The sequence below is a fragment of the Erythrolamprus reginae genome, chromosome 6, assembly GCF_031021105.1.
Source record: "Erythrolamprus reginae isolate rEryReg1 chromosome 6, rEryReg1.hap1, whole genome shotgun sequence".
In the NCBI taxonomy this organism is placed as follows: Eukaryota; Metazoa; Chordata; class Lepidosauria; order Squamata; family Dipsadidae; genus Erythrolamprus; species Erythrolamprus reginae.
Genome location: NC_091955.1, coordinates 4,494,278 through 4,516,923, shown reverse-complemented (window position 1 = coordinate 4,516,923; position 22,646 = coordinate 4,494,278). Strand labels below are relative to the sequence as shown.

At 40.3% G+C, this 22,646-nt stretch overlaps 1 protein-coding gene across 12 annotated transcripts in view; it reads right to left on the bottom strand.

Annotated features, from left to right (window-relative positions):
• Positions 1–22,646, bottom strand: part of MAGI2 (membrane associated guanylate kinase, WW and PDZ domain containing 2) — a 526,993-nt gene that overhangs the window by 470,151 nt on the left and 34,196 nt on the right. For 8 of the 12 annotated variants that reach the window (XM_070755140.1, XM_070755143.1, XM_070755134.1 and 5 more), the window contains exon 2: positions 10,878–10,931. The exons of the other annotated variants lie outside the window; for them this stretch is intronic. In XM_070755140.1, coding sequence (XP_070611241.1) covers positions 10,878–10,931 — 54 coding nt within the window. The remainder of the gene's footprint in view (positions 1–10,877; positions 10,932–22,646) is intronic. 12 annotated transcript variants of the gene reach the window in all.

Below are 22,646 nucleotides of genomic sequence, written 5' to 3'. Positions count from 1 at the left end.
TCCCAGAATTCAACTCCCAGAATTCAACTCCCAGATTTCAACTCCCAGATTTCAACTCCCAGATTTCAACTCCCAGAATACAACTCCCAGATTTCAACTCCCAGATTTCAACTCCAAGAATTCAACTCCCAGAATTCAACTCCCAGAATTCAACTCCCAGAATTCAACTCCCAGATTTCAACTCCAAGAATTCAACTCCCAGAATTCAACTCCCAGAATTCAACTCCCAGAATTCAACTCCCAGAATTCAACTCCCAGATTTCAACTCCCAGATTTCAACTCCCAGAATTCAACTCCCAGAATTCAACTCGGAGATTAGAACTGCCCCTACCCTTCCTGCCTTCCGTAAACTCCTTAAAACCCACCTTTGTCGGCAGGCATGGGGGAACTGAAACATCTCCCCCGGGCACGTTTAATTTATGCATGGTATGTCTGTGTGTGTGACTGTTGGCATATGGGGTTTTTTAAATATTTAAATATTTTAAATTTGTCTGATTGCTTATGATTTGTTTTTTACATGTTGTGAGCCGCCCCGAGTCTTCGGAGAGGGGCGGCATACAAATCTAAGTAATAAATAAATAAATAAATAAACTCCCAGATTTCAACTCCCAGAATTCAACTCCCAGAATTCAACTGGACTTCAACTCCCAGAATTCAAATCCCAGAATACAACTCCCAGAATTCAACTCCCAGAATTCAACTCCCAGAATTCTCCAGCCAGCTTTGCTGGGAGTTGAAGTCCACAAGTCTTAAAGTTGCCAAGTTTGAAGAGGTCAGTCATAGACAGTTTAGTATATTAAATTGGAGTTTTTTCACCAGAAGGAAAATGAATTCATCTTTTATTTATTTATTCATTCATTCATTCATTTATTTATTTATTTATTTATTTATTTATTTATTTATTTATTTGTCCAATACACAAATACATAGGAAGAAAAATAGACATGTGTATATATATATGAGGGTAAAAGTGAACTTAGAGGAGAGGATATATGAAAGGAAGAAAATATATATAATATATGAGAGAAAGGAAAAACAATTGGACAGGGGACGAAAGGCACACTAGTGCACTTATGTACGCCCCTTACTGGCCTCTTAGGAACCTGGAGAGGTCAATCGTGGAGAGTCTAAGGGAGAAATGTTGGGGGTTAGGGGTTGACACAATTGAGTCCGGCAATGAGTTCCACGCTTTGATAACTCGATTGTTGAAATCATATTTTTTACAAGTCAAGTTTGTAGCGGTTAATATTAAGTTTGAATCTGTTGCGTGCTCTTGTGTTATTGTGGTTGAAGCTGTAGTAGTCATTGACCGGTAGGACGTTGCAGCAAAAGGTTATCTCAGAAAACAAGCTGTAAGGTGCTGCGAATGTGCCCGATGAATAGTTTTGCCTGGAAGATAAGCGAAGGATGGAGATGTAGCAGTCGAATGCCTAAGGGGGGATGTTGAAGCCTTGAGAACACAGCAGCCCATCTGGCCCTAGGCATGGTTTTTGGAGGAACGATATTTCTTCTGTGGGTAGACCTACTGAAGAGGAAAAACTTCAGTTTCAGAATAAACAGAGGCCTCATTAAATTGTGGGTGAATATGCCACCATCGATTGTTCCTCGCAAGTGTCACATTCATCAGAAGAAATATTCGGTTAATGAGGTGTCACAGGAGAAGGGGCGAGAGGAAATCTCCTCTGGAGCAAAACTAGCCACAGTGCTCGAAAGAGAAACAGCCCCCTGGGCACAGAAAGACTTTAAGGATCTCCTGGGTGACATTACATGGCTAAAGTGAAATGGAAAGGGAAAGGGAAGGGATAGAAGGAAGGAAGAAGGAAAAGGAGGAAAGGAGAGGAAATGACTTTAACAATCAAGTTGTCGAAGCATGGAACTCATTACCGGACTCAATAGTGTGAACCCCTAACCCCCAACATTTCTCCCTTAGACTATCCATGATTGACCATTCCAGGTTCCTAAGAGGTCAGTAAGGGGCATCCATAAGTGCACTAGCCGGCCTTTCGTCCCCTGTCCAATTGTCTCTCCTTATCCCATATATCACATATCTTTTCTTCCTTTCATATATCTTCTCCTCTACTTTTATATCTTTTCTTTATATATAATACTTCATGTCTATCCTCTTCAATATGTATTGTGTATTGGACAAAACAAACAAACAAATAAATAAATAAACTCATCAGTTAAATTGTACTAGAGAGCTAGTTCCTTTAAGAAAGAACCAAAAGTCTCAGTCAAAATCTAAGCTTTAATATTGACATTGATGCTAGCACTTATTTGTCATTTTCTACAAACAAACAAACAAACAAACACAAGAAAATTTTGGGGGAACAAAAATCAGTAAGTACAACAACTGAGCTCTTAAATCTACCCCATTATTCCCAAACAATGATTGCAGAGAAATATTTACCAATGTTCAAATTGCTTTTAATTTCTGATTTCCCTCAATTTCTTCCCTATTGCAAGCTGTTTTTTGATTCTTAGAGTTGGCCTTTTTTTTGCGCCATTTGATAAATCAGAGTGCAGAATTATTATTATTTTCTTACGTTTTTCTTTATTTGCTTTTTATTCTTGTTTTGATGGCCTTGTTTTTCCCCCTCTGGCCAGACTGAACATTTTTTCCCTTTTACTTTGACCTAATTAGTTAATTAAGCATGCTCCCGTATCATTTTCCAAAATATGAAAAAGTAGATGATTAAGATTACATTTCTAGATATAGAAACATAGAAGACTGACGGCAGAAAAAGACCTCATGGTCCATCTAGTCTGCCCTTATACTATTTCCCATATTTTATCTTACAATGGATATATGTTTATCCCAGGCATGTTTAAATTCAGTTCCTGTGGATTTATCTACCATGTCTGCTGGAAGTTTGTTCCAAGGATCTACCACTCTTTCAGTCAAATAATATTTTCTCACGTTGCTTTTGATCTTTCCCCCAACTAACTTCAGATTGTGTCCCCTTGTTCTTGTGTTCACTTTCCTATTAAAAACACTTCCCTCCTGAACCTTATTTAACCCTTTAACATATTTAAATGTTTCGATCATGTCCGCTAGAAAAATATATATATATGTCTGCTAGGAAAAAAAAATTATATATATATATATTTCTAGCAGACAGCTTTTCTAGCTGGTTTGACTTCTACGAAACTATTGATGGATGTACATATAATTCCTGTCTCAGAGTATTTGATATCTGAGACTGTCATTCTAGTAGTCTGTCAAATATGAAGATGATAAAAGATATGCGATAAATAAAACATGGGATAAAAATGGCTGTATGTCTCCTAACGAGACCGAATTGAAATGCACATAACCGAGACTATGTAAGAATACTTCATAGCTGATATTTCTCCTTCTTAGGATAATAAAACCACTGTAATTTTCAAACGATAAGATGCACCTTAATTCCAGGGGAGGAAAACAAGGGGAAAAAATTCTGCCTCTGCCTCCCAGCAATTTGTCTCCCAGGGAAGAGCAAACAGCACAAAACCACTTAACAACTGTAGAAGGAAAGGTTCCAAAAACAGGGGGGAAACCCTTCACTTAAGAAATATCTCACATAGCAACAGAAATTTTGGGTTCAATTGCAGTCATAAGTCAAGGACTATTTTATTTATTATTATTTATTTATTTATTGGATTTGTATGCCACCCCTCTCCGTAGACTCGGGGCGGCTAACAGCAGTAATAAAAACAGCATGTGAGTCCAATACTAAAACAACTAAAAAACCCTTATTGTAAAACCAAACATACATACAAACAAACAAACAAACAAACAAACATATCATGCATAAATTGTAAAGGCTTAGGGGGAAAGAATATTATTATTATTATTATTATTATTATTATTATTATTATTAATTGGATTTGTATGCCGCCCCTCTCCGCGGACTCGGGGCGGCTAACAACAACAACAGTGATAAAAACAATATGTAGCAATCCAATAATAAAACAACTAAAAACCATTATTATAAAAACCAGACATACATACTGACATACCGTGCATAAACTGAAGAGGCCCAGGGGGAAAGAACATCTCCGTTCCTCATGCCTGATGGCAGAGGTGGGTTTTAAGGAGCTTACGAAAGGCGAGGAGGATGGGGGCAATTCTAATCTCCAGGGGGAGTTGGTTCCAGAGGGCTGGGGCCGCCACAAAGAAGGCTCTTCCCCTGGGCCCCGCCAAACGACTTTGTTTAGTTGACGGGACCTGGAGAAGGCCCACTCTGTGGGACCTAACTGGTCACTGGGATTCGTGCAGCAGAAGGCGGTCCCTGAGATAATCTGGTCCGGTGCCATGAAGGGCTTTATAGGTCATAACCAATTTTAGTTTAGTTTTATGTCCCATAGATCCTGTTCTGCTCTCGGTGTCCGGTAATTTTCCAAGTCTCAAAAACTCACTTCTTTGAAATAAAATTTTCTTTATTTTTCCCATGATTAAGCATGATATATGTATAGATTGCAAGGCAAAGTCAAGTAGTATGAAATAAAACACAGTTCTATCTCGGGTTCGGCTTGGACTCTGGGAAGCGCCGCCAAAATTCCAATCCTTGTCAATTCCTAATAACATGGCTAACATGGCTAATAAATCAAAGCATAAATCAAAGTCTCACCGCCAGCTTCTTACACACACAGATGTAGTGGCTTCTCCCTTCTTTTTCCAGCCCTGTTTCCTCTCAGGAGATTCCTAGAGAGGCCCCACGGAGGCTTCTCCCCACCTTTTCCGTCCCTGTTTCCTCCCAAGATATTCCTAGAGAGGCCCCACGGAGGCTTCTCCCCACCTTTTCTGTCCCTGTTTCCTCCCAAGATATTCCTAGAGAGGCCCCACGGAGGCTTCTCCCCACCTTTTCTGTCCCTGTTTCCTCCTAAAATATTTCTAGAGAGGCCCCACGGAGGCTTCTCCCCACCTTTTCCGTCCCTGTTTCCTCCCAAGATATTCCTAGAGAGGCCCCACGGAGGCTTCTCCCCACCTTTTCCGGCCCTGTTTCCTCCCAGAAGATTCCTAGAGAGGCCCCACGGAGGCTTCTTCCTGCCTTTTCTGGTTACGGTTTTGTAGGCTCAGTTTTGTAAGTGGGAAATGGTTTTTGAGAAGCGGCAAAAACATCTTGGACACCCGGTTCTTATCTAGAAAAGTTCATAAGTTGAGGCGTTTGTAGGTAGAGGTGCCACTGTAGGCTTGTGGGGGGGGGAGCAAAATAATGATGGCAAGAATTAATTTGAATTTTTTTTTCTAAAAGAACTCTAAAAGTCTTGTAAGATGATGTAAATTTCTCTAGGCTTATCATAATGAATATAAGAGACACAGAGAGATGAGAGGAGAGGAGGGGGAAGAAGGGAAGGAATGGAAAGGAGATAAAGAAAGGAAAAAGAAGATTTTGTCAAAAAGATATTGACAAAATTAAACGGGTCCAAAGACGGGCTACAAGAATGGTGGAAGGTCTTAAGCATAAAACGTATCAGGAAAGACTTAATGAACGTGGTAGATAAATCCACAGTAGCTGAATTTAAACATGCCTGGGATAAACATAGATCCATCCTAAGATAAAATACAGAAAATAGTATAAGGGCAGACTAGATGGACCATGAGGTCTTTTTCTGCCGTCAGACTTCTATGTTTCTATGTTTCTATGTAACTCAATCTGTATAGTCTGGAGGACAGAAGGAAAAGGGGGGACAGGATCGAAACATTTAAATATGTTAAAGGGTTAAATAAGGTTCAGGAGGGAAGTGTTTTTAATAGGAAAGTGAACACAAGAACAAGGGGACACAATCTGAAGTTAGTTGGGGGAAAGATCAAAAGCAACGTGAGAAAATATTATTTGACTGAAAGAGTAGTAGATCCTTGGAACAAACTTCCAGCAGACGTGGTTGGTAAATCCACAGTCACTGAACTTAAACATGCCTGGGATAAACATATATCCATTGTAAGGTAAAATACAGGAAATAGTATAAGGGCAAACTAGATGGACCATGAGGTCTTTTTCTGCCGTCAGTCTTCTATGTTTCTATGTTTCTAAGAGAAGGGAAGGGGAAAGAAGGAAGGAAAGGAAAGGAAAAAGAAGAGGAGAAGATGGGAGGAGTTGAGAGGAGGAGGAAGGGAAAGAAAAGAAGAGAAGAGGAGAGGGGAGGAGAGGAGAAGAAAGGGAAAGAAAGGGAAAGGAGGAATGGGAGGGGAGGAAAGGAGAGGGGAGGAGATAGGAGAGAAGTTGAAAGGAGGAGGAAGGGAAAGTGAGGAAAAAGGAGAAGAGAAGGGGAAAGAGGAGGAGAAGGAAGGGAACGAAAGGAAAAAGAAGAGGAGAGGAGGAGAAAGGAGGAGATGAGAGGAGAAGAAGGGGAAAGAAAGGAAAAAGGGGAAGGGGAAGGGGAGGAGAGGGGAGGATGAAGAAATAAAAGGAATGAGAAAGGGAAAGAAAGGAAAAAGAAGAGGAGAGGAGGAGAAAGGAGGAGATGAGAGGAGAAGAAGGGGAAAGAAAGGAAAAAGGGGAAGGGGAAGGGGAGGAGAGGGGAGGATGAAGAAATAAAAGGAATGAGAAAGGGAAAGAAAGGAAAAAGAAGAGGAGAGGAGGAGAAAGGAGGAGATGAGAGGAGAAGAAGGGGAAAGTAAGGAAAAGGGGAAGGGGAAGGGGAGGAGAGGGGAGGATGAAGAAATAAAAGGAATGAGAAAGGGAAAGTAAGGAAAAGGGAGAGGGGAAGGGGAGAAGGGGAGGAGAGGAGAGGGAAAAAAATAGAAGATACTTCATTTCAGTTCCCAGTTTACCAGACTGTTAGTTAATTTAATATGTGACAGCTATTTTCCAGCAATAAACGATAATTAGACTCCTTCCTCCCATTTACTACTTAGCTCTAAAATCTAAAAACACAGCACGTAATTTACTGTATTTTACAATAATGCTAATGTGTTACAAACAGCAGGATGCAGCATAAGCATCACAAATCTAAGCTGATATTTGTTAAGGAGCGCAACGCAGTGACACGCTGTTTCCGAAATGGAAAATTAAGGAATTGGTGGAGAAGATTTAGGGCAGGAAAGTAGAATGGCAACAATCAGCTCTCAAATCTTTCACAGAAAGAGAGATAGAGAGACAGAGAAATAGAGAGAGACTGAGAGAGAAAGAGAGAGACATAGTGAGACAGAATGAGAGGGAAAGAGAGAGAGAAAAACAGAGAGAGACAGACAGACAGACAGAGAGAGAGAGAAATGAGTATTCAAATTTAAAAAATAGGATGGAATTAAATCAAAGATAAGTAGTGTATGTGCTTCATTTAGGAAAGTCGACGAAAGATCCTCAGAACGACAATAGTGATTATATCTAATATAACATATTATAATTCACCGTAAACAAGCTTTCATAACAACATAATAATAATAATAGTATAACGTACGGTAAATCATACACTTCTTAAAATAAGGCTTGGATCTTTCCTTCCTGGAATTGAAGTCTACTCCAATATGGGTACTAAGGTTTATTACAACTGGCAGGAAAATTTCAGTGGTAGGATTGCCAACATGATTACTAATGTCTGATGACAGATGAAGAAGAAGAAGAAGAGGAAGAGGTACAGGAAGAAGAAGAGGAGGAGGAGGAGAGGAAGAAGAAGAAGAAGAAGAAGAAGAAGAAGAAGAAGAAGAAGAAGAAGAAGAAGAAGTCTACAGAGTCTACAGAGAGGGGCGGCATACAAATCTAATAAATAATAATAATAATAATAATAATAATAATAATAAAAGAAGAGGAAGAGGAAGAGGAGAAGAAGAAGAGGAAGAAGAAGAAGAAGAAGAAGAAGAAGAAGGACAACAACAACAACAACAACAACAACAGCAGAGTTGGAAGGGACCTTGGAGCCACCCAATATCCAATTGGAGTTGGTCTACATATAAATGTCACTAACTAACTAACTAACTAACTAACTAACTAACTAACTAACTAACTAACTAACTAACCTGACCCAGAGATAAGGAGATGTTTGAAGTCGACAGCTTGCTCATTTAGAAATAATTTGTGACTCTGCAGTTTCGCCTGTGAGTTTGGAATGCATTTTGCATACCAGAGATGTACACTGATGGATTCCAATGTAGAAGAAAATAAATAAAGAAGTGTTATTTTGAAAATACAAGCCTGAAAATAGAGTATTCTCGGAATAGTCAGCCAGAGCAGAACAACAACCATGGCGAGAAAGGTTGTAAGATGGGGCCATACTTCAATGAACAACTGTCCCGCTTTGCAAAATAAACTTTTGGGCTCAATTGTGCTCATAAGTGGAGGACTACCTGCAGGAATGCATTATGGTCCTGTGCCCAGTGATGGGACTCAGACGGTTCGTACTGGTTTAGCTGAACCATTTGTTAAATTACCCACCCACCCACCCCACTATCAAAGTGGATCCTGGTCTTGCTGATGTCTGATTCCAGAGGCAGCTGATAGTTGCCAGATAGCCTTGGCTTCCTCTCTGCCTCGGACGCAGAGCTATCATCTGAGCCTTTCCCATACTCCCAGACTGGCCCATATTCTTCCCCAACTTCCTCACTGTCCAAATCTGTTGCCAGCTCCACTGGCCCCTGGCGGGTCACAACACCAACATGTAGACAAGCACCCTCAGAAACAGCCTTTTGGCAAAGGATGGAAATTTAACAACTCGATTGCTCAGGGTCAAGTTCGCTGTCGCAGGAGGCTCGTCCCGCATGTATGGCAGAGCTGGAGGACAAGGATGGGCCACGCTTCTCACAACAGACAACCTGACCCTGGGCAAACCAGTTGTTACATTATTTGGATTCCACCACTGTGCGTACCTCTTTATTTATTTCTAAATAGGCTGGCCTGCTTCTGTCAGAAAATTTTATGAACATGAGAACAGAGGTGGGTGCAAGGGCAAATATATGTGTGTTGTGGCCCGTCTGTGTTCCGCGCACCTGAGAATCAGGAGATGGTTGTGCCTTGGTACCCTAGGCCCATAAATAGTCTTCGGAGAGGAGTGGCGTACAAATCTAACAAATAAATAAATAAAATAAATAAAACTTGCACCCGAATCTTATAGTGGGGAGGTCGGAGAGAATGTGGTGTCAGAGGCTGAAAGCCAAACAAAGCCTTCCGCACCGAGGTGCCCATGAGTGACCTGAGAGAAGAGGAGGAGCCTCTTCTTGATGCTAGGGTATGCAGAGTTGCCAGAAGGCACGAGTGGCTAAGCAAGAGGAGGTCTCTGCATGAATAGATCTCTAGAACAATTGGCCACGCTCTTAGGCTATTTAACGGCGAGTCACGTGACATTTCAGTGCGGAAGTCAACTTTTGTTATGTTCCACATGTCCGCTTGGATTTCTCTCTCGGGATATTATTATTTCAATGATGAATTACGAACTGGGAAGTTGGGCTCATTATTTCTGGGCTTTTTGCGAGAGTGAGTCAGTTAATGACAGCTGTGAGATCAAAGAAAATATCTGTAAGTTTTGGTTTTTGTCTTGGACTCTAATTAGCAGCTGGCACCAAACAGACTTATAGAAACATAGAAACATAGAAACATAGAAGTCTGACAGCAGAAAAAGACCTCATGGTCCATCTAGTCTGCCCTTATACTATTTTCTGTATTTTATCTTAGGATGGATATATGTTTATCCCAGGCATGTTTAAATTCAGTTACTGTGGATTTATCTACCACATCTGCTGGAAGTTTGTTCCAAGGATCTACTACTCTTTCAGTAAAATAATATTTTCTCATGTTGCTTATTTCTTGCTTTGTTGCTAGATTTTTAAATCCTAACCTCCCTGCTCCTAAAATATTAGAATTACATGTTTAAATCTTGTAAAATCAGTGTGCGGGGGCTTATTCCTTGGGGGGTTCATTGCTGGGACAGAACAACGTATCTGAAGATAATGGTGCGAGATTGATTGGGTCATTCTATACGGGTGTGTTTGAATTTTCTTTTTTTTTAAAAAGTTTCTTTATTAAATTTTTACAAATAATTCAACTCACAATTTGTTCCATTTTACAGATCATAAGCCATCTTTGTTAGTGTGTTTTAGTAATTTTTTTACCTATTACATTCAGTAGTGTTCATTATACATTTATTATCTAATATTTATTACTTTTCCTAAATGATAGATAAAGATATTTACAAGGTATCTGTTGTTTGTTTCAGTTGTACTGTTACTTCGTATTATATTATTTCTATATTCTCTTTTGAATCCATTCATGCCATTTGTACCATGTTCGTTTTGATTCATTAATTTTATTTCCCTTAATTGAATTAGTAATTTCGTCCATTTCCACACATGTATATATTTTATCTATTATTAAATTTTCTGTTGGGGTCTGATCATTCTTCCACCTTTGTGCTATCGCTATTCTTGTTGCCGTGTTTATATGTCTTATAAGAAGCAAAGTTTGTTTAGAATAATGTCTCCTCCAAATTCCTAATAGCATACCTTCTGGGGTGTATTCTATTTCTTCTTTGGTAATATCAGTAAGCCAGTTATGAATTATTTTCCAATTTTTTTGTATTTTAGGGCATGACCACCACATGTGAAAAAAGGTGCCTCTTTCATTTTTACATTTTCAACATGTGTTTTGTAATGTTGGATAAATCTTTGCTAACCTTGCAGGTGGGATATACCATCTGTAAAAAAGTTTATAGTAATTTTCTTTATATGCTGCTGAGAGAGTTATTTTGGATATTGTAGTCCATGTTTTTTGCCAATCTGCTATGTGTATTTCATGTTGTAAATTTTTCTTAATGACCTTGATACTCAGAAAGGGAACAGGTCGAGTAAAATTTAAAAAAAATAACAATTAAAGGATAAGTTAGGATAGCTATTCTCTCCCCATATTGGATATCTCATTTATTCAACACGAAACAATATATATATATTATTAGATAGGGAGCCTTACCACTGGTCAGGACTTCCGAAGGCTGGAAGAGGGCTGTTATCCTGCGTTTTCCACCTGGAAAAATACAGACATGACTGGAAAAATATTGGAAGGACTGGTGTCCATAAGACCACGTTTAGGGAGTTTCGTGACATGGGCTCAGCATAATCCCAACTCAAAGCTCCATGAAATAAGCACAAATCTTAGCTTCCTTGCAATGCACACTGCACAGTACATGGATAAGTTCTGTCATGGTCAAAGTTAAACACCACCCATCATAAAGGAAGAGATTTGCAACCGGAATATACTGTATTTTTTGGAGTATAAGATGCACCTTTTTACCCCCCAAAAATAGGGGGTGTGTCTTAGACACCAAATGTAGCCCCTACCAGCCACCCCCACCCTTTGGCCTCTGCCTCCCAGCAATTTACCTCCTTGCAAAAAACAGCACAGAGCCTGATTAGCACCTGCAGCTAATTATCAGCCTCTCCCTAACCCTAACCCTAACCCTAACCCTTTGCCTGCTTCTTTCATTGCTACTCCTCCGACAATCAGCTGAGCCTTTTTTTCAGCCCTAAGGAGGTGCTAACAATAAAGCAATCTTCCATGCTTTGTTAGTAAGCAATCTTCCTCCTTTTTTTAATCCTAAAAGAGGTGCTAATAGTGAATCAAAACTTCCGTGCTTTGCTAGCAAGGCGATCTTCCCTTTGTCGGCTTCTTTCATTGCTGCTCCCTCCGACAATCAGTTGAGCCTTTTTTTTCAGCTCTACGAGGTGCACAACACTTCTGCGCATCACAGAAGCATCCTGGGTGGGTAGGCGGAGCCTCCCATCACCACCACCAGTGGAGGGCTACCTGTCGCTGACACTACCGGTGTGCTCCCAGAGGCTGGAGCATGGGCGGTGGGCAGGCATGTGTGTGTTGGTGTAAGATTTTGCACATTTGCTGGAAGTGAAATCCCATGTGAGGACATGCGCATGAGCGAGATTTTGCCAATTTTCACCGATATTTTTGGTTCCGCGCATGCACAGAAGCAAAAATTTGGCAAAAATTGCCAAAATCTCACTCATGCGAGCATCCTCACGTGAGATTTTGCTTCTGATTTTTGTGGGTAATTACCAGTTATTGCAATGATACGGAAAACCAATCTTGCCTAAAACATTTCATTATTCTGTATTATTTAATATATTAAAAAATGTACTCTACATATATCAAAGGGAAATGTTACATGCTTGTCTGGCTAACAACAAAGGTCAAACCAATCATGATTGGATTAAAAAAGCTACGTGCTGGACAGAGACAACTCACCCCTCTTGATTAAGTTTAAGGAAATCCTTCTGTTTGTCTAGGGCAACAACTAATTAAGATGCTCTCCTGTTTATTTAGCTATTTTTGTACCTGAGCATAATTCATGTTGTGGGGCCAGCCAAACCCCCAGGTGCGGGGGTGGGGAGGTGTATGGCATTTGTGCATACGGGCGCCGGTGTGAGAATCAGCTTCTGTGCATGCACAGAAAGCGAATTCTCATGGAAGGAGATCTCCTTCCTCATTTTACCCACCTTGGAAGGACAGAAGGCTGAATCAACCTGGAGTGAGTGAAAATTGAACTGCTGGCAGGTGTTGTGTTTGGGCCTGGGCCAGCCGTTGCTCCCACAGATGGGAGAGACACGGCACAAAGTGAATGTGAAAGCCTGGCTGACAGCCAGGAAGATGTGGCAGACAGCCAGGAGGACGAGGCCACTGGGACGCAGGATTCAGCAGACAGCCCGGGGGATTTGGCCTGCAGTCCCTCAGACAGTCTTTCCTCCCTGAGTTCTATTGCAGATCAATATATTGATCTACGTAGCCAAAGAGCTATGCAAAGAAGGGATAGCTTTAAGGAGTATTACAAGTCATTATAGGAGCACCTGGGCTGGGTGTGGTTCCCTTAATGAGGGCTAAAGGGATAAAAGGGAACAAAGGCCAAGGCAAACTGTGGCTGTTTATCTGTGTTGTTTTGTGGTTCCTGCTTTGAAGTTTCTGGGCCGTTGGAGTTTTCAACCCAGCTTTTTCAGACAAGTGGGAGGTGAAAACTCTGGGACTTGCTGTTTGCTCCAAAGATTCAAAAGGACTCCTGAAACGTCTTTGCTCACTCCAGGTTGTCTTTGTTTGTTTCCCCCTGTGTTTTTTGTATGCGGCTGAAGTAAGCCTTGCATTGTTTTCGGACATTAAGAACTGTTTTTTGAGTAAGCTATTTTTGTTTATCTAATACAAGTTTGCTGATTAGCAGAGCACGTGTGTGTTTGATTTCTTTTCATTGGACTGTTACGCATTGCCGAGCCAGTCAGGCGGAACAGCAGTCGGCAGAATTAGCCTGCAATGCTGCATTCTAACCACTAGGAAAGAAGGAAATCCTGGATCTTTGCCTATTGTCCATTATCTGCAAGTTCATTCAGGAATAAATGCGAACAATGCCAAAATACCCCCTTCTCTAAAATATTGCCGATTATGATGATGTCTTCTATCTGTCACTAGGATTATAATACTAATATTAATAATCCATTTTGAGCCAACATTCATCTGTAGCATTTCTGCTAAAATAATCCCCGGGAATCCCAAAGGAAACTGAATGAACAGCTGTCAAGAACAATCGTATTTTTTGTCCATTTACATTTACGCTTCGGCCAACAGAACGCACTTTAGCAAATAAATCAATGGTCAGGTATAACATTCATCAATAAAAAAGAAATTTGGAACAATTGAGTTGTGTTAGTATTCTAGAGGGATGCAGGGAGATGCTATCTTAAAAACTTGAGTGCAAATATCTCCTCTCTTTCCTTCCTTCCTTCCTTCTTTCCCTCCCTCCCTCTTTTTTCTCCCTCCCTCCTTTCCCTCCTTTCTTTCTTTCTTTTTTCTTCTCTTTCTTTCTTTTTAATTTTTTCTTCCTTCCTTCCTTCCTTTCTTTTTTCTTTCTTTTTCTTTCTTTCTTTCTTTTTTCTTTCTTTCTTTCTTTCTCCTTTCTTTTTCTTTCTTTCTTTCATTTTCTTTTTCTTCCTTCCTTCCTTTCTTTTTTCTTTCTTTTTCTTTCTTTTTTCTTTTTTCCTTCCTTCCTTCCTTTCTTCTTTTCCTTTCTTTCTTTCTTTCTTTCTCCTTTTCTTTCTTTCTTTCTTTTTCTTTTCCTTCCTTCCCTAACAGGACGATACTACTTTATTTCCCTCAAAATCCAACCATAGAACAAGAGTAAGAGAGTTAACCAAAAGATTGTGCATGAGCACAATCACACATGCGCGAGTGCCCACCCCCATAATTCAATGCCTGGGGAGGACGAAAACAGCTTCTCCTGTCCCCCCAGAGGCCCTCTGGAGGCCAGAAACAACCTGTTTCCCAACCTCTGGTCAGCCCAGTAGGCTCATTTTCTGCCCTCACCAGGCTCCAAAGGTCAAAACCCCATCCCCCTGGAGGCTGCATGGAAGCAAAAAACTCCCTCCCAGAGCCTCTGTGCGAGCCAAAACCCAGCCGGTTGGCACACACATGCACATTGGAACCAGGCTAGGGCAACGGCTCACGTGCCAGCAAATATGGCTCCGCATGCCACCTGTGGCACCAGTGCCATAGCTTTGCCATCACTGTTTTAGGTTCAGGATCACCTGTAGAAGCCCAGCTAAGATGAGGGATCTTTACAGAGATGGAAGAAAGCAATGTTACTTCACAAATTTTGAGACTATATTTAACTTTAAATAAGAACAATTGGTTCTGCTATTCAGATGCCACATTGCGCTGTGCATATTAATGCCCTTTACACCTAAATTCATTGGCGAAAGGTACTGAACTGAAGGCAGTAAGTCATGTTAGTGAGAATAACTATAAACTATAGTGGCAGGATCTTTAAGTGGTCTCACACAGTTGGTGAAAAACACTTCGGTAGTAAATCTGTTGCAAAAAATGGATTTAAGACAGCTGAATAAAAGGGAAAAAATTGTTATGTAAGGTAGGAAGGAGAAGGAAACATAAGAATACAGTGATACCTCGTCATACAAATGCCTCGTCATACAAACTTTTGAGATACAAACCTGGGGTTTAAGGGCTTTTTTGCCTCTTCTTACAAACTATTTTCACCTTACAAACCCACCGCTGCCACTGGGATGCCCTGCCTCCGGACTTCCGTTGACAGCGAAGCACCCGTTTTTCCACTGCTGGGATTCCCCTGAGGCTCCTCTCCATGGGAAACCCCACCTCCGGGCTTCTGTGTTTTTTCGATGCTGCAGGGGAATCCCAGCAGGGGAATCCCAGCAGCGCAAAAACAGGTGCTTCGCTGGCAACGGAAGTCCAGAGGTGGGGTTTCCCAATGAGGGGAGCCTCATCGCAGCATCGCAAAAACACAGAGGTCCAGAGGTGGGGTTTTGAGGACTTTGGTGTTTTTGCGATGCTGCGATTTCACTGATGCTCCCTTCACTGGGAAACCCCACCTCCGGACTTCCGTTGCCAGCGAAGCGCTCATTTTTGCGATGCTGGGATTCCCCTGCAGCATTGCAAAAACACAGAAGTCCGGAAGTGGGTTTCCTATGGAGGGGAGCCTCAGGGGAATCCCAGCAGCGCAAAAACGGGTGCTTCGGCTGGCAAAATGGGTGAATTTTGGGCTTGCACGCATTAATTGCTTTTCCATTGATTCCTATGGGAAACATTGTTTCGTCTTACAAACTTTTCACCTTAAGAACCTCATCCCGGAACCAATTAAGTTTGTAAGACAAGGTATCACTGTATTTGAATCAGAGCTAGATCCAGACCGGTTTGTCCGAACCTGTAGTGACCTGCTCAGTGAAGGCTGCAAAATTTTTTACTACCATACTGTTGGCATGGCTTATTCTGTGGGTGTGGCTTGCCGGCCATGTGACCAGGTGGGAGTGGCTTGACGATCATGTGATGGAGTAATGGCTTAAAGGTCATGAGACTGGCTTATAGTGGTCAACTTGACGTCACTCACGTCAAGGGTTTCGGTTCGGGTTAGGGTGCCTGGACTCTCCTTGCCTCAAAGAGATACAATTTCCCTCTCTATTTACTATGACTGAACATCCCAAATATATTATTTAATTCTATGTACAGGAGTGGACAAAAAACTGGAAACACGTGACTTTTTGGCATCATAATGTTTGAACATGTTCAAATCAATCTAAACTTGACATATTTCAATTAATGTTTTTTTTAAAATTCTGTTATTTGATATGTTTTTTTAAACTACCTTTTTTTTTAACAGAAATTTAAGGAAATTGGTTATAACCTTCTAGAAATGGCAGACCTCTCGGACTTTCAAAGAGGCCCAATTGTTGGTGCTCAAATGGCAGGCGCTAGTGTAACAGAAAGTGCCCGAATGTTTGGCGTTTCAAGAGGTCATGTCTCAAAAGTCATGACTGCTTTTGAAAGAGAAGGGAAAACGTCCTCAGACAAGCACAGGTCTGGTCGAAAGTCGAAGTGGTCTGAGAGAGACCGTCGGACTCTAAAGCGAATTGTTAGAGCGGATCGCAAGACCGCAGCTCCTAAAATCACTGCAGAGCTCAACAGACACGTACAGAACCCAGTTTGCACAAAAACTGTTCGAAGGGAGCTTCACAAATCTGGATTCTGTGGAAGAGCTGCAAGGTGTTTCCATCTTTTTGTCCACCCCTGTATATATTGCCATATGTGTACATACATATTACACACAGGCCCATAGAAATATACATTATCTATTATAAACACGATTTTAGTATTGCCCACAAGATCATATGCTGCAATGTCCTACCGGTCAACGACTACTTCAGCTTCAACCACAACAACACAAGAGCATGCAACAAATTCAAAGTTAATATTAACCGCTCCAAACTTGACTGTAAAAAATATGACTTTAACAATCGAGTTGTCGAAGCGTGGAACTCATTACCGGACTAAATAGTGTTAACCCCTAACCCTCAACATTTCTCCCTTAGACTCTCCACGATTGACCTCTCCAGGTTCCTAAGAGGTCAGTAAGGGGCGTACATAAGTGCACCAGTGTGCCTTTTGTTCCCTGTCCAATTGTCTTTCCTTTATCTCATATATCATATATATTTTCTTCATTTCATATATTTTCTCCTTTATTTTTACATATTATCTTTGTATATCTTACTTCATGTCTATTCTCTTCCATATGTATTGTGTATTGGACAAATGAAGAAATAAAGAAATAAAGAAATAAATTATATAAATTGTATGTGTATGTTTTACAATTCTATGCATGGTATGTATGTATGTATGTTTGGTTTTTATATTAATGGGTTTTTAATCGTTTTTAGTATTGGATTACTATTGTACATTGTTTTATTGTTGCTGTTAGACGCTCTGAGTCTCCGGAGAGGGGCGGCATACAAATCTAATAAGTAAGTAAGTAAGTAAGTAAGTAAGTAAGTAAGTAAGTAAGTAAGTAAGTAAGTAAGTAAGTAAGTAAGTAAGTAAGTAAACAAACACACACACACACACACACACATGCACGGACAGCTCTTATAAAATTATACAATTTATCCTCATTTACTGCGATAGGAAAAACATACCCAGAGCCCAGAAAGGAAAAAAAGAGGAAAAAAAATTCTACCGCTTCTGCATACCTGACCGTACCTGTAGGAGACCATCACTGGACCTGCTGGAGATGTCATTAGGATGAGTGTTGCCATCTTCATTTTGGTGGGGATTTTTTTCTTCTGAGCATGTGCAAAAGCCTAGTTTCCACACATTCTATGCATATGTTGCCATCTAGTTCTTGGCTTTTAAGTGGGGGGGATTTTTTTCAGATTTTTTTGGCACTGCGCATGGAGTTTGCAAGCAGCGAACCAGCAGCAAACTAATTAGATTAAATCTCTGATTTGATTGGATGTTTTCTAGATAAGTCTTGTGCAAGGAACAGTCTGGCTGAAATGCCTTGTTTATGGAGTCATTACTTCCTGATTTTTTTAAAAAAAATACTGATACTAGAAACATAGAAGATTGATGGCAGAAAAAGACCTCCTGGTCCATCTAGTCTGCCCTTATACTATTTTTTGTATTTTATCTTAGGATGGATCTATGTTTATCCCAGGCATCTTAAATTCAGTTCCTGTGGATTTACCAACCACGTCTGCTGGAAGTTTGTTCCAAGCATCTACTAATCTTTCAGTAAAATAATATTTCCTCGCGTTGCTTCTGATAGAAACATAGAAGACTGACAGCAGAAAAAGACCTTATGCTCCATCTAGTCTGCCCTTATACTATTTCCTGTATTTTATCTTAGTATTTTATCCCAGGCAGGTTTAAATTCAGTTACTGTGGATTTACCAACCATGTCTGCTGGAAGTTTGTTCCAAGCATCTACTCCTTTTCCAGTCAAATAATATTTCCTCGTGTTGCTTCTGATAGAATCATAGAAGACTGACAGTGGAAAAAGACCTTGTGATCCATCTAGTCTGCCTTTATACTATTTCCTGTATTTTATCTTAGGATGGATCTATGTTTATCCCAGGCATGTTTAAATTCAGTGACTGTGGATTTATCCAATCACGTCTGCTGGAGGTTTGTTCCAAGCATCTACTACTCTTTCAGTCAAATAATATTTCCTCACGTTTCTTCTGACCTTTCCCCTCAACTCACCTCAGATTGGCCCCCCTTGTTCTTGTGTTCACTTTCCTATGAAAAACACTCCCCTCCTGAACCTTATTTAACCCTTTCACATATTTAAATGTTTCTATCATGTCCTCTCTTTCCCTTCTGTCCTCCAGACCAGTGTTTCCCAACCTTGGCAACTTGAAGATATTTGGACTTCAACTCCCAGAATTCCCCAGCTAGCGAATGCTGGCTGGGGAATTCTGGGAGTTGAAGTCCAGATACCTTCAAGTTGCCAAGGGTGGGAAACACTGCTCCAGACTATACAGATTGAGTACTAAATTCTTATGTTTCTAACCTCATTCTGGGTCTGCCATTTTGTGAAGCTTTATAACTTTGCATTTATGGCCATTACTGAAATGTTTCTTCGTGACTGACTGGATTTTTTTTCTTCAAATTTCTGGGAATATTTCCAAATGAAAACTCATATTCCTGAATCAGAAGCTAGCGAGGATTACAGGAAATGAATGATGTAAGTTTGAAGATTAGAATTTCTCTTTGAGGTAAATTTCCCTCTCTGTGGTATAGTATATGAAAAATGTGAGGGCATATTGGATAATAAGAGCGTAGCTAGGGCTACTTCCTGTCACGTGTGAAAGGAAGCTACTCTTCCCAATGAATTGTAATAGTACCAAATATTTAGTTCAGAGAGTCTTATCCTATCTATCTATCTATCTATCTATCTATCTATCTATCTATCTATCTATCTATCTATCTATCTATTATCTATCTATCTATCTATCTATCTATTATCTATCTATCTATCTATCTATCTATCTATCTATCTATCTATCTATCTATCTATCTATCATCTATCTATTATCTATCTATCTATCTATTATCTATCTATCTATCTATTATCTATCTATCTATTATCTATCTATCTATCTTATCTATCTATCTATCTATCTATCTATCATCTATCTATCTATCTATCTATCTCTCTATCCATCCATCCATCCATCCATCCATCCATCTCTATCCTATCCTATCCACCGCCCAATTACCACAGCTCACTTAGTGACCACTGGAAGTTTATATGTGTGGTTTTGGTTTAGTTTTTGATTTTATATATTTATATTTGTATTTGTATTTGTATTTGTATTTGTATTTATATTTATATTTATATCATTTATATTTATATTTTTTATTTTTTATTTATATACAGTGATCCCTTGATTATCGCGAGGGTTCCGTTCCAAGACCCCTCGCGATAATCGATTTTTCGCGATGTAGGGTTGCGGAAATAAAAACATCATCTGCGCATGCGCGCCCTTTTTCCATGGCCGCGCATGCACAGATGGTGGAGTTTGCGTGGGCGGCGGGGAAACCCGGATCTTCGTCTGCTCGCAGCAGCAGCGAGCAGATGAAGATCCGGGTTTCCCCGCCGCCCACGCAAAGGGGAAAGCCCGATTCGGCTCCTCGCTGCTGCCGCCGAGCAGAACCCCGGCTCCTCGCTGATGCCCCCGCTCGCCCGCCCACCGCCCGCCGCCCGCCAGCAAGAGGGGGAGAGATAGAGAAAGAGAGAGAAGGAAAGAAAGAGATGAGAGAGGGAGGAAGAGAGTGTGAGAGAGGAAGAAGCAAGATAGAGAAAGAGAGAGAGAAAGAAAAATGAGAAAGGAAGGAAGAGAGTGACGTCATCGGGTGGGAAAAATCGCGATATAGCGTTTCGCGAAGCTCGAGATCGCGAAACTCGAGGGATGACTGTATATTTATTTATATTTATATTTATATGCCGCTCACTCCAAAAAGGTTTTTCTTACCTAAGTGTAAGACTTTACTTTTCTCTACATTACATTTATTGGAAGGTTAAAGGCAGCGTTAGTCGAAAGAAAAGCAATTATTCGTTGGCAATGATCTTATATTGGATTGCTACACTGATTAACCTATTTTCTAACAACTCTCTCATAATCCAAAATAATCTATAGCCCCAGCCACATGTAATGAAGTTGGAGAAACATAAGTAGGCTTGGTAGAACATCGTTAAAGGAAAAAGAACAGTGTTTTAAGGATTGTCAATAATTATTTTCAAAATCAAGTATAGAATTGTAAGTATAGATCTCATTAGTACATAACGTTAAACCCTTTTAAACTCTTTTTCTACTGAGCAAAATAATAATACTTTTGAAATAATTTAAAAAAACAACTTTTCTGTCTCTGACCAAACACTGGTCTTCTTCAAAGTATGGCGGCACCTCTACTTATGAACTTAATTCGTTCCGTGACCAGCTTCTTAAATACAAAAGTTTGTCAGAAGCAATTTTTCCCATAGGAATCAATGTAAAAGCAAATAATTCGTGTGATTGGGGAAACCACAGGGAGGATGGAGGCCCTGTTTCCTCCCAGGAGATTCTTAGAGAGGCCCCACAGAGGCTTCTCCCCACCTTTCCTGGCCCTGTTTCCTCCCAGGAGATTCCTAGAAAGGCCTCACCGAGGCTTCTCCCTGCCTTTTCCAGTTACAGTTTCGGAGGCTCGGGTTTGTAAGTGGAAATTGGTTCTTGAGAAGAGGCAAAAAAAATCTTGAACACCCGGATCTTATTTAGAAAAGTTCGTAAGTAGAGGCGTTCTTGGGTAGAGGGACCACTGTAGCTGGGACTGCAGATGCCAGAATTAGCTATAGGACATTTTGCAGGATGTCCAGGAACCCAGATATTATCTAAAAAAAGAATTAGCTAAACAAAATAGTTCAAGAGCCATTAAAATCCAGATACTCGTGGATCTAAGTCATCAGTTCCATGGATTCTGCCTGCATGGAACGGGTAAAGGCAGCTCCAGACATAATAAGTAGTTACACTGGCATTCAGCCAAAGACCATCATATACATAGGATAAACAATCATTACAACACCCAGGGTGTATTGCCTGACCATTATTTAGTAGCTGGGGAAACCTTTCACACTGAAATATGACCCAGGCAGACAAAAGCACACTGCATTAGGAAAATAAATAAATAAACCCACTCATTTTGCATCACTAACAATAGCAATAATTTTTAAATATGAGAGCCTTGGTGGCGCAGTGGTTAGAGCATAGTACTGCAAGCTACCGGCTGCCAGCAGTTTGGAAGATTGAATCTCAGTAGGTTGACTCAGCCTTCCATCCTTCCGAGGTGGGGAAAATGAGGACCCAGATTTTGGGGGCAATATGCTTGCTCTCTGTAAACGTTTAGAGTGGGCTGTAAATAAATAAATAAAAAATAATATTAATAATAATAATAATAATGCTGTCAAAGCCAGAATTGAAAAATCAACAGACGATCCAAAGTGCAGACTCTGTAAAGAAACAGATGAAACAATCGATCACATACTCAGCTGCTGCAAAAAGATCGCACAGACTGACTACAAGCATAGACATGATGCTGTGGCACAGATGATCCACTGGAACTTATGCCAAAACTACCATTTACCAGAGGCAAAGAACTGGTGGGATCATAAGCCCGAAAAAGTGGTCGAAAATGAGCAAGAAAAACTACTGTGGGACTTCCGACTTCAGACTGACCGAATTCTGAAGCATAACACCCCAGACATTGTGATCGTGGAGAAAAAGAAAGCATGGATCATCGACATCGCAATCCCAGGAGACAGCAGAATTGAGGAGAAGCAGCTAGAGAAATTAGTGAAATACAGAGATCTAAAAATCGAGCTGCAACGACTCTGGCATAAGCCAGTGAAAGTGGTCCCAGTGGTCCTTGGCATGCTGGGCGCAGTGCCAAAGGATCTCAGCAGACATTTGAAAACCATCGGAATTGACAAAATCTCCATCTGTCAATTGCAAAAGGCCACTTTACTGGGATCGGCAAACATAATTCGCCACTATATCACACAGTCCTAGGTGCCTGGGAAGCGCCCAACTGGGGATGAAATATGAAATCCAGCATAGTGATCTCATTTGCTGTGTTGTATTGACATAATGATAATGATAATGATAATGATAATGATAATGATAATGATAATGATAATGATAATGATAATGATAATGATAATGATAATGATAATGATAACGATAACGATAATGATAATAATAATGACAATGATAATGACAATGATAATGATAATAATTGATAATAATAATAATAATAACAAACAACAACAACAACAACAACAATAATAATAATTCATTTCCGCACAGTCTGTTTAGCTTTATTAATGAGTAATTCATGACTATTGCAAAT